Below are 17163 nucleotides of genomic sequence, written 5' to 3'. Positions count from 1 at the left end.
TTTTTTTTAAAAACTTTATTTTAATATAAAATTACAGAAAGATTATAAGAAGAGTACAAAGAACTCGTATATCCTTTACCCAGTTCATATTTGCACCATTTTTCGTTTGTTTATCATTTCCCCCAATTGTCTTACCATTTCCCCTGCCATATATAGTCTTTCTGTAGATGTAAGTGCACACACACACACGTCCTTTTTTTTTTTTTTTTTTTTAAAAAAAAAAAAGGTCTCGTTCATTCAGTGGTATGAACACAGATCACAGCAGCCTTGATCTCCTGGGCTCAAGTGATCCTCTTGTCTCAGTCGTTGAATAGCTGGGGACCACAGGCATGCACCACCACACCCAGTGAAATGTTGTTATTGTTGTTTTGTAGATACAGGGTCTCACTATGTTGCCCAGCCTGGTCTCGAACTTGTGGCCTTAAGTGATCCTCCTGCCTTAGCTTCACCACTTTTTTTTGTGTCTTAATCACTCGGTTAAGGTGATTTTCTGCCAGGCTTTTCCATTGTAAAGTTACCAATTTTCTTTTCGTAATCAATAATTTGTTGGAAGATGCTTTGAGACTATAGCTTATTCTTTAACCCCTAAATATTTCTGAGTGTATTACCTATAAACAAAGAATTTCCCATACATTACTGTGATACAGTTAACAAAATCAGGAAATTAATCTGAAATAGGTCCTCAGTCTTTTTGTTTCATTACATTGACTCTTTTTTTCTTTTTAAAATAAAGATGTGGGATTTCGCTATGTTGCCCAGGTTGAAGTGCAGTGGCTACTCACAGGCACGATCCTAGAGCACTGCAGCCTCCAACGTCCTGGGCCCTGATGGTCCTCTTACCTCAGCCTCCCACGTAGCTGGGACTACAGGCATGAGCCACCACAAGCGGCTAATTAAAAAAACATTTTTTTTCAGAGACAGGGTTTTGCTCTTGTCCAGGCTGGTCTCAGACTCCTGGCCTTAAGCTATCCTTCTGCCTCAGCCTCCCAAGTTGCTGGGATTACAGGCCTGAGACACTGTGCCTGGCTAGCAAATCTGTTTCAGAGTACAGTTGTCCCTCAGTATCTGGGGGGGGCCAAAATCCATGCATACCCAAGTTCTCCAGTTGGCTCTGTATAGGTGAAGTCTGCCTGCATGTATAAAAAGTCAAGCTTCATATAACTGGGTTTTGCATCCTGGGAATACTGTATTTTTGATCCTCATTTGGACTCGGGCAGTTCAAACTCACTCATGTTGTTCAGGGTCAACTGTATTTCCATATAACTTAACACACTTCCTTCTGAATACTTTAAGTCATCTCTAGGTTATTTATAATACGATTTAAATGCTATGTAAATAGTTGTTATGCTGTATTGCTTAGGGAATAATGACAAAAAAAGTCTGTACATGTTTACACAGATGCAGTTTTTTTCCAGATATTTTCAATCTGTGATTGTTTGAATCCACAGATGCGGAACCCATGGATACGGTGGGCCAATTGTATATTTAAAAAAAAAAAAAAAACAAAACATTTTCCACCATAACTGCAACTGCCGTGGCCCTTAATCCGGATTATCATCACAGCTTCCTAACCAGTCCTTCCCTCTTTGTCTCGTTAAAGACTGTTCTTAACACAGCAGCCACAGTGATCCTTTAAAAAAGCAAATTGATCTTTTCACTCCTGTTCAAAACTCTCTTTCCCTCATTTCGCTCAGAGTAAGATTCTTTAGAATGGCCGTTAAGGCCCTGCATGCTATGACACACCTTCTCTCTAATCTCTTTACTTCTCCCCTTGCTCATTCTCTTTCAGCCATAATTGCCTCCTTACTGTTTTTCCAGAACATGCAAGGCATTTTGTTTCCTCTGCCTACAACATTCTTCCCTCAGATATCTACATGCTTACTCCTTACTACTTGTAAGACTTTGCGTAAATGCCTTTTTCTCTTAAGTCGTACCTTGCTGTCCTATTTGAAATTGAAATTCTTTTCACCTCTGGCACTCCTGATGCTTTTTCTCCTACTTTTTAAGAAGCACTTAAGACTTTAAGACATAATACATAATTTACTTACTTTGATTATTATGTTTCTTTGTGCAAGATTGTAAGCTCCATTAAGGTAAGGGCAGGGATTTTCGTTTGTTCCCTAATCTTCCCCAGTGGTTAAAGGCCTGGCACATAGCTGGTGGCTCAGTAAATATTTATCAAATTTGTTGAATGAATGAATATTATTGCTAACACATTTATGCATACTGAATTCAATATGTATGGGCTATACCTCTGTGGTAAGAACTGAATAAATATTCAAATGAATGGCTTTTTGATTGGATATCATGAATTAGAAGGCTTTTTAGAGGAATTACTTGTGGTCGTTAAAGAAAGTATTCAATGTGCTGTCTTCAAAAAAAGTGTTGATATTTTGTTGTTAAGATGTCCATATAAAATGAAGGCAGTCAGAATCATTTTATTGAAACTGTGTCCAAACAGTAGTTTTTAAACATTGCCACAGCTGCTTATTGAAAAAATTTCTTCTACCTTTAACTATCTTTTTTATTCCCACTGCCCTAGAATCTCAACAGTGGCAACCTTGGAATGAAAATGTCACAAATGAACAATTTGGTAACTATTCTTTAGAGAATGTTTAGGGATAATCACACTCAGTAGATGAAAGGTGTTGATGGGGCCACAGTGTATGTGAGGGTATGATCTCATTCAAATGAGTCAGTCAGTAGAGTTACAATAGCAAATGTCTTGAGGTTTAGATGTGTTTATAGTTACAGGAGGCTATGGAAGGGTGAATGTTAAAAGGCTAAATGTCTAAAACAAAACAAAACCCTTGGAGTTTCATGTAGTGCCACACAATGAATGCAAACCCCCTATCGAATGTTCTGTTTATTCCTTTATCTCTATAGCTATTACTCAATTTTTTTTGAGTCGGAGTCTCGCTCTGTCGCCCAGGCTGGAATGCAGTGGCACAATCTTGGCTCACTGCAGCCTCCACCTCCCTGGTTCAAGCAATTCCCCTGCCTCTCAGCTACTCGAGTAGCTGGGATTACAGGCATCCACCACCACGCCCAGCTAATTTTTTTGTATTTTTAATAGAAACGGGGTTTCACCATGTTGGCCTGACTGGTCTCAAACTCCTGACCTCAGGCAATCCGCCCGCCTTGGCCTCCCAAAAGTGCTGGGATTACAGGAGTGAGCCACCACACCCGGCCTGTTACTTATTTTTTTAAGAAAAACAGCTTTGAACATCGATTATATATGAAACATTGTAGTAGGTTCTGTAGAGGAGTATATAATGGTAAGTAATCAGGAGACCATAATCGATACATGCATATAGTATAGTGAGACTCCATATAAATATCACTTTTATTTCTGTTTTTGGAAAAACTTAGAGCAGAACCAATATGAGTTTTCTGTCACGGGAAGTGTTCACACGGGGTCACTAGACTATCTGTTAGAAAAAGGTAGGACTTGGGTATTTCAGTATTTAAGATGCTATTAATTAAAAAAAAAAGATCTAGGATTCTGGAAAATTATGAAGTAGTTTTTTGATAGCCTCTTTTGTATAGTCATGTAGTATCTTGATAGATTAAAACAAATATCTTTTCTTGAATTTCATATGCATTTTAGATACATGAAATTTAACCGTGAATTAATGGTTTATTTTCAGAATCATCTGTACATGTTACTTCAACGTCTTTAATGCTAAATAAAACCAATTCCTATCAAATTTGATGATGAAACACTTATTTGTGCTGTTTAATTACAGTATTTCTTTGCTTTGTTCACCCCGTGAATTATGCATCAGCAGGCGAGAGCTTCAGTAATTGATACTTGAGCCAGTAAAGCTGATTGGTGTGCTGACTTAGCCAGAGAGCTGACAAGTCCACAGAGCAACTGCTGGACTTATGTAAATTTGCTGTGTGTTTCTAAGGAGACTGTCCTTAGAAACACACAGTGTTGTTTGCAGCCAGCACCTGCCCTGCCACTCCCCCATGTCTTCACATTTGGCTTAAGGCCTTCTTTTGTATGTATACATAATTTGTTTACCCGTGGTACAGTCTTTTTTCTTTTGGTTGTCTGCATTCACTTGTCCAAGTTTTCCTTCCTTTTAAAAATGTCTTCATTCTGCTTATCTTCCATTCTTCCCTTAAACCGTAATCTGTTATCATAGCAGTCAAACCTTACGGAAAATTGCTTTTGAGATACTTAGGATATAAATATTAAGTATAATTTTGAGAAATCCTTTTCATTTTATATTGAAGTAGTCTGTAATTAAATGCAGTGATATGTTTTCAGGAGAAATAATTTATGTCTAGGAAAGAAAAGTTTTTTTTTTTTTTTTTAAATAAAAGGAGTAAGTTTAACGTTGGCCAGGTGCAGTGGCTCAAGCCTGTAATTCCAACATTTTGGGAATCCTAGGCCAGAGGATCACTTGAGCCCAGGAGTTTGAGACCAGCCTGGGCAACAAAGTGAGACCACATCCCTACAAAAAATAAAAAAAATTAGCTGGGCATGGTGGTGCATGCCTGTAGTCCTAGCTACTCAGGAGACCAAGGCAGGAGGATGGCTTGAGCCCTGATTATGCCACTGTACTCCATCCTGGGTGATGGAGTAATACCCTGTCTCAAAAAAAAGGGAATGTTTAAAGCAGGGCTTCCCTGGGCCACATTGGAAGAAGAATTGTCTTATGCCACACATAAAATACACTAACACTAACGATAGCTGATGAGCTAACAACAACAACAACAAAACACCAAAAATATCCTAATGTTTTAAGAAAGTTTATGAATTTGTGTTGGGTGGCACTCAAAGCCGTCCTGTGCCGCATGTGGCCCATAGGCTGCATGCTGGACAAGGTTGCTTTAAAGTAGTCATACAGAACTAATAACTCTGTTTTTCTCATCTTTTACAATGTTTTACAAAGTAATGTGACTCTTGGGATTTAGGCTTTATAATATCAAAAAAGCCCTTGTTTTCTGTAATTTGAAAGTGAGTTCTTGGGAAAAAACTTAGCTAGAAAATTGTGGTTATCAGAATTATTTTTTATGAATAATTTTCAAATGTAAGTTTCTTTTGTTCTCTTTGTCTTTTGTTTGTCATATTCTGAAATTATTAGGGAGAGAAAGTTACCAGCTTTTAAAAGTGTCATAATTACTTGAGAAATGTCTTGTTTATTTTATATAAAGAATGATAAAACATTTCCCAGAATGAAACTTTATGATCTTATTTATCTTTTTTATTTTTTATTTTGGGACAGGGTCTCCCTTTGTCATCCAGGCATGATCTTAGCTCACTGAACCTCGACCTCCTGGCTCAATCGATCCTCCCCCCTCAGCCCCCCAAGTAGCCAGGACTACAGGTGCGTGGTACTATGCCTGGCTAATTTTTTGTGTTTTTGGTAGAGATGGGATCTCATTCTGTTGCCCAGGCTGGTCTTGAACTCCTGAGCTCAAGTGATCCCCCCACCTTGGGTTCCCAAAGTACTGGGATTATAGGCATGAGCCACCGCGCTTGGCAAATATCTTATATTTTAATTGTTCTTGATATGTAATAAGACAACAAAAATAGCTATTCCAACACTTCAGTTGATACTAGCGTCCCCTTATGTGTTATTTTAGGCGTGTTTCATTCTTTTCAAAAAGCTCTTCCTATTATCATTGAAATAGAATTGAAGTAGAATTATCAAATGTAATTGTTTATTTTGAAGACTTTGCAACTTTCACCATATCCTTATAAATAGAGTTTATATTTTGAATGTGACGGTCAAGATGTTGCATTCATTTAAAAAATACAAATTTGGCCAGCACTTTGGGAGGCCAAGGTGGGTGGATCACCTGAGGTCAGGAGTTCGAGACCAGCCTGACCAACATGGCAAAACCCCATCTCTACTAAAAATATAAAAATTAGCCGGGCATGGTGGTGTGTGCCTGTAATCCCAGCTACTTGGGAGGCTGAGGCAGGAGAATCTCTTGAACCCAGGAAGCAGAGGTTGCAGTGAACCCAGTAGTGCCACTGCACTCCATCCTGGGTGACAGAGCAAGACTCTGTCTCAAAAAAAAAAAAAAAAAAAAAAAATTTTATACAAATTTAAATTAATTTTCTGGTTTTTCTATACTTGAATATTTGATCATATTTTCAGACTACTGTTTTTCTTTACAGATGGAAGTCCAATGGTAATTCACAGGTTAAGAATAGTTTTTTTTTTTTTTTTTTTGCCCAGGCACAGTGGTTTAGGCCTCTAATCGCAGCACTTTGGAAGGTTGAGGCGGGCAAATAGCTTGAGCCCAGGAGACCAGCTTGGGCAACATTGGTGAAACCCCATCTCTACAAAAAAATACAAAAATTAGCTGGGCATGGTGGCGTGCATCTGTGGTCCCTGCTACTTAGGAGGCTGAGGGGGAGGGGTCGCTTGAGCCTGGGAGATTGAGGCTGCAGTGAGCTGTGATCATGCTACCGCACTTCAGCCTGAGCGACAGAGTGAGACCTTGTCTCAAAAAAAAAAGTTTAAAAAATATTAAGCAAATTAATAATTTTGTTATATTTATTTAACCATGTGAAGAATTATGCCAACTGTGATGTTATGAGACAAGGTCCACGCAAGACTGCACTTACATCTGACACCAATTGCAAGTGTAGGGGATTCCCGAAGCTACCCACAGGTTCAATAATTTGCTAGAAAGACTCACAGAAGTCACTGAAAGCTTTTTATTTATTTTTATTTTTATTTTTATTTTTATTTTGAGACGGAGTCTCGCTCTGTGTCCCAGGCTGGAGTGCAGTGGCGCGATCTCGGCTCACTGCAAGCTCCGCCTCCTGGGATCACGCCATTCTCCTGCCTCAGCCTTCTGAGTAGCTGGAACTACAGGCGTCCGTCACCACGCCTGGCTAAATTTTGTATTTTTAGTAGAGACGGGGTTTCACCATGTCAGCCAGGGTGGTCTCTATCTCCTGACCTCGTTATCCGCCCCCCTCGGCCTCACAAAGTGCTGAGATTACACCGTGCCCGGCCGAAAGCTGTTATACTCACAGCATGGTTTGCTACAGGGAAAGGACACAGATTAAAATCAAGCCTAGGGAAGAAATGCCTAAGGCAGGGTCCTGGGAAGTATTGTTGTCCCACCTCCGTGGACACATTACTTCCCCAGCATCAGTGTCTGGCAGTAGGCAAGGAGTATTATCAACCAGGGAAACTCACTGGAGCCTTGGTGTTTACAGTTTTTGTTGGAACTCTATTATGTAGGCATAAATAATTTATTGTTCACGAGGCCGATTTCAGTCTAGTTTCCAGCCCCTTCAGGTGTGACCCAAAGCTCCTACCCTAAATCACATTGTCGATCTTTCTGGCATGGCTATTCCTTACCCTATGAATGTCTGGTGACCCAAGGCCACTAGGCGGGGGAAAAAAAAAAAAAAAAAAGTCCTCTCAGGCATGATATTTCAAGGACTTAGAGATTACCTCTAGGAAGGAAAGGGCAAAAGCCACACCTTTCTTTGGACAAGGTAAGTTTTTTACTACACAAACTGTGGGCCATATTAAAATGAGGCAGTCATTTGCTAATTTTAACAGTATTTGAAAGACTCCTGTAAAAATAAAAATGCTTCTTAGTCATCACCTGTAGTGCAGTGGTAACTTGAAGTTACCCTACATTTTGCTATAGGAATTTGAGATTTCTTGTAGTTTTATCTTTTCCTCAAAAAAGAAAAGTTGTCTGTTTCACTTCTGAATATTTATCCTGAAAAAATGCTATATTAAAGACAAAACACTATAATTTAAAATAGGGGAATAGTTAAGGCTGTTATAGAATTTTAATAATCTACTAAAAATAATTGTGATGCAGCCTGGGCAAAATAGCAAGAGCCTACAAAAAAATAAAAAATAAGCAATCAATCAGTAAAGTATAATAAAAAAATTTTTTCTGCCTACAAAAATTAAAAAATCAGCCGGGCAAAGTGATGCATGCCTCTAGTCCTAGCTACGTGGGAGGCCAAGGTGTGAGGATTGCTTGACCTGGAAGGTTGAGGCTACAGTGAGCTATGATCATCCCACTGCAGTCCAACCTGAGTGACAGAACGAGACTCTGTCTCACAAAAATAAATAAATGAATAGTGACAGACTAACAACATGGAGAAAGCTTATCAGTTAAAAGGATAATAGAGTGGAGCATAGATTCATATTATAACTTCATAAAATACATATTAAGATGAATGACTTATCAAAATGAAATATGATCCAGCTATTTCATATTTATAGATTTATTCTGAGATAACTGGGAAAGTAGGCAAAGATGCTTAAATAAGGTGATTACAGTGAAAAGTTTTGCTTTTTTTTCTCTGAACAAATCTCATCACGGTTTTCACAGGAAAAATTCAAATGCATAGGCAGATACATGCTTTATTCTTTTTCTGAAAGGTTAACCATAAATGAGACTTTAATAAATGTCCCGTACAATTCTGTACAATTGTACTCTGGTGCTAAAAATGGATACATTTTTTTTTTCCTCCCAAGACAGAGTCTGACTCTGTTGCCCAGGCGGAGTGCAGTGGTGTAATCTTGGCTCACTGCAACCTCTGCCTCCTGGGTTCAAGTGATTCTCGTGCCTCAGCCTCCCGAGTAGCTGAGATTACAGGCATGCACCACCATACCTGGCTAATTTTTGTATTCTTAGTAGAGACAGGGTTTCACTGTGTTGGCCAGGCTGGTCTCAAACTCCTGACCTCAAGTAATCCGCCTGCCTTGGCCTCCCAAAGTGCTGGGATTGCAGGTGTGAGCCACTGTGTCCAGCCTGTAGTATTGATTGCTTGATTGAGACGGAGTCTCGCTCTGTCGCCCAGGCTGGAGTATAGTGGTGCGATCTTGGCTCACTACAACCTCTGCCTCCCAGGTTCAAGCGATTCTCCTGCCTCAGCCTTCCGAGTAGCTGGGACTACAGGTGCACACCACCACACCTGGCTAATTTTTGTATGTTTAGTAGAGACAGGGTTTCACCATATTGGTCAGGCTGGTCTTGAACTCCTGACCTCATGATCTGCCTGCCTCAGCCTCCCAAAGTGCTGGGATTACAGGCGTGAGCCACCGCGCCCAGCCTGTAGTATTTATTTTCAAGTTGCCCATGTGATTGTATTGATTAGCCAAGGCAGAGGGCTGTTAATCTTGTACCTGATACTCTGCTATAGGCTCTGGAAGAATATAATCTAGTATAAGGCACAAATAATAGACCTCAAGGTATCTGAGAACTAACTTTGTGTACCTATTTGACAAAATTATGTTATTGATAATTATACATACAGGAAGAATATATCATGTGGACTGAACTAGCATTCTAGAACCGTACACATTTTAATGTTGAAAGATGATAAAAATTAAGTTGAACCTTTTCACTTGGGATAGAAAAATTCTCAAGGATGTGGTGCCATTTTATCTGTGACTAGTAGATAGGATTGGATATGTAGCAAAGGGATAGTGCTTGAAGCAGGATAATATCATAAAAAGATGCAGAATAAGTATGATTTATTAGGAGAAAATTACATAACAGGGGAGTATTACTGTGAGGAAGAGATCCAGATTAGAAAGATTGTTTCATTGCCATCACAGGACATTTAGACTTGATTCAGTAACCAATGGAATAATTTCACATTAATGGTTGATTGGAAATTTGTTTGGTAGGAAACTAGGTAACAGTTTATTGAATGAGAAAAAAATAGAAAAAAAAATGAGTAACTTACTTTTCTCCCCAGATTGAAACTGAAATGGCATGTGTGCATTAAGAAGAATATAGTCAGGCCGGGCGTGGTGGCTCAGGCCTGTAATCCCAGCACTTTAGGAGGGCAGAGGTGGGCAGATCACTTGAGGTCAGGAGTTCGAGACCAGCCTGACCAACAGGGTGAAACCCCGTCTCTACTAAAAATGCAAAAATTAGCTGGGTGTTGTGGGCGGACACCTGTAATCCCAGCTGCTCAGGAGGCTGAGACACAAGAATCATTGGAACCTGGGAGGCGGAGGTTGCAGTGAGCTAAAATCCTGTCACTGTACTCCAGCCTGGGTGACAGAGGAAGACCTTGTCTCAAAAAAAAAAAAAAGAAGAATATAGTCAGCTTTTGGGATTCTTAGCCCTTGTCTGGGGCCTGTGTTAACAGTTTAACACCTCCTCTAGGTGCCTTTCTGGTAATCTCAAGTGTCTCTAAGAAAGTGCTTTCCTGTACATTTCTTCTTTCCAGTTTTTTTATGTCAAAAATGTAAAAAGAGTTGGTTCCTCACAGCAGGTAACTTGTTTGGATGGTAGAAAGGTGTTTGCGCTTTTGACTTCTCAAATGTTTGACTTTCAAGATACTGCCTTATTCTTTTTTCTCGTCAATTTTTCCTTTAACTCTTTTGGTAGATTTCTTATTTGCCTTTCCCTTGAGCTGTTGTATCCCTTTATAGTTTTGTTGTAGAGAGGGTATCAGGTCAATTTTTTTTTTTCATTTTACAAAAAGCCATTTGCTGTCAATTGAAATTTGTGTAGTTTCTGGTATATGTTATCTGCCTTTTGTAATGTTTCTTTCTTTTCTTTTTGTTCTGTTTATCTTTGAAGGGATGCCTTCTGGACCTGTGTTGTACAGAAGCACAGTGTTTAGGATGATCTGTAACAGCGGGCTGTGGCAGGGTTGAACACAGGTGTTAGTGATGACTGTTACTGACGACAGCAAGACTCTCAAGCCAGTAGGAATCCTTTGGCTCAGAATGAAGTACCTGTTGTCCTATATTTTATTTTTTAATTTTAATTTTATTAAACTTTTCAAACAATTAGAGATGCATGGCAAGTTGTAAAGATACTACAGAAAGGTCCTGTGTGCCCCTCACTAAGTTTCCTTCAGTGGTTACATCTTATATAATTATAGTACACCATCAAAACAGGAGCATTGGTATTGGCACAGTGCCTGTATATAGTTCTGTTTGATCTTATTGCATATGTAGATTCACGTAACTGCCATCACAGTCAACATATAGAACTAATCCATCACCACAAAGATCTCCTTATGGTACCATTTATAATCATACCTATCACCTCCACCCAACCATCTCTATCTCCTGGCAACCACTAATCTGTTTTCCATCTCTATAATTTTTGTCATTTTGAGAATACTGTAGGTGAAATCATAGAGCATGTTATCTTTTGAGGTTGCTAAGTGTATGTTTAGTTTTTTTTTTTTTTCAGAAAACACCAAACTACTTTCCAGAGTGTCTGTACCATTTTACATTGCTACCAGCAATGTATGAGAGATATATTTTTTCCACATCCTGGTCTGCATTTGATATTGTAACTTTTTATTTTAGGTGTTCTGATACTTAAGGGGTAGTATCATGGTCTTAATTTTTCCTTGAAGTGGCTTTTGATTTGCATTTCCTTAATGACTAATTAGGTTGAGCATCTTTTCATGTACTTACTGGCCTTCTTTGGAGAAATACCTTTTCAAATCCAATGGGTTGTCTTTTTTTATTGTTGATCTTAAGGGTTCTTAGGTGTTCTAGGTACCAGTTTCTTGTGAGATGCGTGATTTGCAAATACTTTCTTCCATTCTCCGTGTTGTCTTTTTATTCTCTTGATGGTGTTCTTTGAAATACAAAAGTTTTTATATTTGACAAAGTTCAGTTCAGTTTATTTATTTATTGCCATTCGTGCTTTTGGTTTTGATAATCCATTTTTTTGTTTTTATTTTTATTTACTTAGAGATGGGGGTCTCCCTATGTTGCCCACGTTGGTCTTGAACTCTTGACCTCAAGCGGTCCTCCCTCTTTGGCCTCCCAAAGTGCTGGGAATACAGGTGTGAGCCACTGTGCCCAGCTTTTTGTACCCCATATAAATGCAACAATATAGCATGTATTCTTTGTGACTTTTTTTTTTTCTTTGAGACGGAGTCTCACTTTGTCACCCAGGCTGGAGTGCAGTGGTGTGATCTCAGCTCACTGCAATCTCTGCCTCCTGGGTTCACACCATTCTGCCTCAGCCTCCTGAGGAGCTGGGACTACAGGCGCCCGCCACCACGCCAGGCTAATTTTTTGTATTTTTAGTAGAGACGGGCTTTCACCATGTTAGCCAGGATGGTCTCGATCTCCTGACCTCGTGATCTGCCCACTTCAGCCTCCCAAAGTGCTGGGATTACAGGCGTGAGCCACTGTGCCTGGCCGTGACTGACGTTTTAGGTTTGTGAGATTTATCTATGTTATGTGGAGCCGTAGTTCATTCTCATTGTTGTATAGTCATTGCATGCATTTACAAACATTTACTCAGTTATTCTACAGTTGATGGCATTTAGTTGTTTGCAGTTTGACGAGTACAAATAATGCTGCTGAAGACAATCTTGTATGTCTAGGTGCCCACAAGCAGGCAATATCTTGGGGTTTATGCATCGGAGTAGACTATATAAGGATCCTAGGATATTCATATATTTGACTTTAATAGATTGGATCAGACAGTTTTCCAAGTGGTACCAGTTTACACTCCCACTAAATTATACTTAACTCCCATGTAAGAGTTTTTGTCACCCCACATTATTACCAACATGATATTGTCAATCTTTTTAATTTTACAGTATTTCATTGTGGTTTTAACTTGCGTTTCCCTGATGACCAATGAGGATGCAGTCAAATATCTTAAGTTTGAGTGGATATGGTATTAGTCATTTATAAGTTGTTTAAAAAAAACATTTATTTCTTGTTCACTTACAATGGCGGTAGCTGTTATGGAGCCACACTTGTTATTCTGAGAATCAGGCTGAAAGAGTACCTCCTATTTGAGATATGCTCTTATTTCAGAGGGAAAGAGAAAAAACTGGCAGAAATGACTGATTTTTGAAGTTACTGTTTGGATTAAGTATAGGTCATGTCCATTCATGTTCCATTGACCAAAGGATATTACAAAACTGTGTTGTCAATGGGGAGAGGGAGTTATACCCCTCCCACTGGAGGCATTGCAAGTCACATGGCCATGGATGGGGATGAATAATTCTTGTTCAGGAAAAGGAGAGGGTACAAATACTCTGGAACAGTGACATAGTCCACCACTTTGTGAGATGGCTGTTCAAGTCTCTTGTCATTTTTCTGTTATCTTGGCTTTTTCTTACTGATTTCTAGTGTTTTGTTTTTCCTTTTTTCTTTTTCTTAGTACGTGCTGGATATAAACCCTTTGTTAGTTTTATGTATTGCAGATATCTTCTTATTCCATGACTTGTCTGTTTATTCTCCTAATGATGTCTTTTGTTAAATAAAATTGTTAATTTTAATGTTATCTAGCTTATCAGTATTTTTGCTTTATACTTGTGCTTTTTGTTATTCTTGAAAAAATACGTTTCTGCAAATCTCGAAAGAGCTAAAGTGACCACCTTCAAGTGGTTTCTAACATTATATTAACTTGATTTATAAGTAGAAACATACTGATGCTAACTCATATGTGTGGAAGATATATCTGTTAGTAATGCATTTAACCAAATTCCTCATATATAAAAATCATGTTGAGTATGTTTTAATTTATACTGTTAATACATTTAAAGCTGCGAAAATGTGTCTTTATCTGCAGGTAGCCAGCAAACCACAAAGTCTGTTAATTATCATATGCAGCCTGATAATATCTACATCTCAGATTTTATTAGGAAGATCTGTGCTTTAAGTGAGGCCTTAATCTTGATTTTTCTGGGAGTTGAGATTTTCAGTTTTCTTTTATCCTGCTTACTTAATTCCTTCTTCTTATTCCCGGATGTCTCTATAAACTTCTGGTGAAAGATCCAAAGGGAGTAATTTCTGGATGTTTAATACAGGACTTGTTTAAATAATTGTATTTCTATTATGTAGATATATTGGTGGTTTGTCTTTCTTCAGCAAAGGCTAAAGTCGTTCCCTACAGAAGTGGCACCTACACTTAAACATTAAATATGTGCTGTAGCACTATTGCTATTCTAATATTTGTAGGATTGTTTGGGGATTAATTTTTATTATCCAGTGGATCAAAACACTTGTTCTTAAAAATTGGCCAAGCTAAACCAATAGTACTATTTAAAATAGGTTGGTTTTAACTTTGTACATAATATTTATTGTCCTTCCTAAAAGTAATCTTTTAAATGTTGGTGATAGATCTTACATTACAATGAAAAGACTTCTCTGACTTACTTTTTAGTGTTGCCAGTTCAGATTTGGAAGTTGATCAAAACTCTTACCTGAAAAAAAGAATAAATTACTTAAACAATTGTTTAAGAAATAGTCTGCATTAAAGATCATTTGGAGGATTAATGGATAAAAAGTTATTGATTATAAAGAATTTGGCCAATATGGAAATGAACTATATTTTCTACTTAAAAAAATACATTGGTATTGAAAAGTCAGGATTCTTAGGGAGGACTATACAAACTATTTGAATATAAATATATGCTACAAAAACAATGTCATAATGCAACCCCCTGAATATGGTTTGGCACTTTTAGATGTTATGTTTTGGAAACCTGCGTTTGGTTAGAAAGAGTTTAAAGATTATGCCCCCATTTCTGTGGTGGCAGTTGTGTTTATATAGTTGTGGATTTGCAGTAATTTTTTTCTTGCTATGCAGTTCATTTGATTTTGTGATTCTTGAGGAGTTCCCCCTTTAATGTCTTCATACAAAGATGAAGTAATATTATTAGCTTTTAATACTTTTAGTAGTAAATATGGACCATTATCTAAAACTTGGTTTATTAACCAAACATTGGTTTTGCTTTTCAGCGGGGATCTGATGAGCTTCTTTCTTCTGGCATTATTAACGGACCTTTTACCATGAATAGTTCTACTCCTTCTACAGGTGTGTATGGTGAGTTTTTTTTTTTTTAATATTTGATTTCTATGGGTTTCAAAATTTTTTTTACAATGCTCTTATTTTGCTTATCTTATATCATGTTGAAGTGCCACTGTTTATAATAAAAACTAAAATTTGTTTCAGTAAAGTACTATATTACTGTTTACATAGATGAAATCACCAGTTAATACCTCTCAAATTTTAAGGATTCATTTGGATTTAATTTGATGATTCAGTTTTTTGATTGATGTTCTTTGTGTTATAATTTTGATAAAAATACTGTCAATAAGTTGGTGACCCAGAACTATTGAGTCAAAGAGCTAGATCTAAAACTTGGGTTGAGGTCAGGTGTGGTGGCTCATGCCTGTAATACCCCAGCACTTTGGGAGGCTGAGGCTGGCTGATCACCTGAGGTCAGGAGTTTAAGACCAGCCTGGCCAACATGGCGAAACCCCGTCTCTACTAAAAATACAAAAATTAACTGGGTGTGATGGCAGGAACCTGTAATCCCAGCTACTCGGGAGGCTGAGGCAGGGAGAATTGCTTGAACCTGGGAAGTGGAGGTGGCAGGGAGCCGAAACGTGCCATTGCACTTCAGCCTGGGGGACAGAGCAAGACTCCATCTCAAAAACAAAAAACAAAACTTGTGTTGAGTGATGATGGACTTGGAATAGAAGTATTAAAGTATAAAACAATACGTTTTAAAAATTGAAGTAATTTGCATGCCATAAGGTACCACATGATTTAAAAATAAATGTTCTTGAAATTTAGTGGCTGTAAAGTGAGTTGAAGGAGTGCAGTACTGGAAAGAGAGTGAGCAGTGAAGAGGATTTATTATTATTATTATTATTATTATCCTTTATTAGGATTATTGTTGTAATGCTAATAAAGGATGGTAACTGGCACTGTGGCAGTGGTAGTGTGATGAAGAAAATTGAATAACTTATAGAAGATAAAATTGAGAGTAATTGATGATTAATTGAATGTTTGAATAAGGGATATCATCATTGATTTCCAGGTTTTGAACTTGGACTTAGATAATTGGATAGATGAATGGTAATGAATGGTTGTGCCATTCATTTGTATTCGAATGTAGGAAGAACAGAGTTGGACAACACAGCAGGTTCAGATTTGTATATATTGAGTTTGAGGTTCCTTTGGAACATCCAAATGGAAATGACAGATAGGCAGTGGGTCCCTGGTCTCAACATCATGAAAGAAATTTGATAGTATCATACACAGTTGACAACTGAAGCCATGGACGTGGAGAGTTTCAGAGAAGGGAGGGTTTCTTTATCCAGATGTTTTTGGAGTTGTAGGGAGGTGGAGATGAATGGACCTCCTTTTCCAGACCAGGAGCTTATATGGTGTTTGGGACCATGGGAACGTAGATGTTCGGGAAAGTGAACAAGTATAGAGACAGAATGAAAAGAACTGGATCTACCAAGCTCATTCTAGCTTATTTTAATGTGACTATTAATAATAATTCTTTTTAAAAATGAAAGCGTCAAAGCATACAGGATACTAGAACAATGGTACGAAATTGTGACAGCCTCAGGCAAACTAGGACTTAACAGTCATTCTTTTCAGGAGTTGTTATTAAAAAATTAACATCTGATTCTGTCACCTAACACTAAAATTCTGTTTAGGTGTTGTTTTAAAAAATTCTCTTAGCTTAATGTGGACATGTCTTTTTCCATGTCAGCTTTAAATTATTTCATCTAATTCAGGGGCGTCCAATCTTTTAGCTTCCCTGAGCCACATTGGAAGAATTCTCTTGGGCCACACATAAAATACACTAACATTAATGATAGCTGATGAGCTAAAAAACCATCGCAAAACAGTCTCAACATTTTAAGAAGGTTTACGAATTTGCTTTGGGCCGCATTCAAAGCTGTCCTGGGCTGCATGCTGTGCACAGGCTGCATGTTGGACAAGCTTGATCTAGTTCTAAAACAAAGAATCCTTCTTCCCCGAACCTTTACCTACAATATCTTAGGGATTCTGATAAGAATTATGTTGGAGTTATATGTTAATGTGAAATGTTGATCATTTTGTGGTATTATCTTTCCTTTTGGGACTATGACCTATGATTCCATGTTTTTAGGTTCTATTTTATGTCCATTGACGATTTTGAAAAAGTTCCACACTTTTCCATGTAAATCACATAGTTTTCTTTTAAAATGTATCTTAGGAATTAATGGCAGAGATTGTTTATTGTGTACCCCAATGCTATTCATTCATTTTTTATTTTTATTTATTTATTTTTTTTACCAACAGAACCTCAGTTTTTATCTGACACATTGCTACCCAAATGAAACTACTACTTTTCTGTTCTTCCTTATAGCTAGATGTGGTCATGTAATTAAGTCTCCACAGGGTATA

General features: G+C 37.9%; 1 protein-coding gene across 9 annotated transcripts in view; it reads left to right on the top strand.

The window, feature by feature from the left end:
• Positions 1-17163, top strand: part of PTBP3 (polypyrimidine tract binding protein 3) — a 114905-nt gene that overhangs the window by 21058 nt on the left and 76684 nt on the right. For 5 of the 9 annotated variants that reach the window (XM_002820104.6, XM_063714365.1, XM_054520453.2 and 2 more), the window contains one exon: positions 14709-14793. In XM_002820104.6, coding sequence (XP_002820150.4) covers positions 14760-14793 — 34 coding nt within the window. In that variant the 5' untranslated portion in view covers positions 14709-14759. Of the gene's footprint in view, positions 1-14708; positions 14794-17163 lie in introns of those variants that run through there. The other 4 variants (XM_009244749.4, XM_054520455.2, XM_063714364.1 and 1 more) reach the window with 1 other exon arrangement.

The sequence above is a fragment of the Pongo abelii genome, chromosome 13 (genome assembly GCF_028885655.2).
Source record: "Pongo abelii isolate AG06213 chromosome 13, NHGRI_mPonAbe1-v2.0_pri, whole genome shotgun sequence".
In the NCBI taxonomy this organism is placed as follows: domain Eukaryota; kingdom Metazoa; phylum Chordata; class Mammalia; order Primates; family Hominidae; genus Pongo; species Pongo abelii.
Note: the sequence above shows the minus strand (reverse complement) of the source record. Positions and strands in the feature narration are given on the sequence as shown.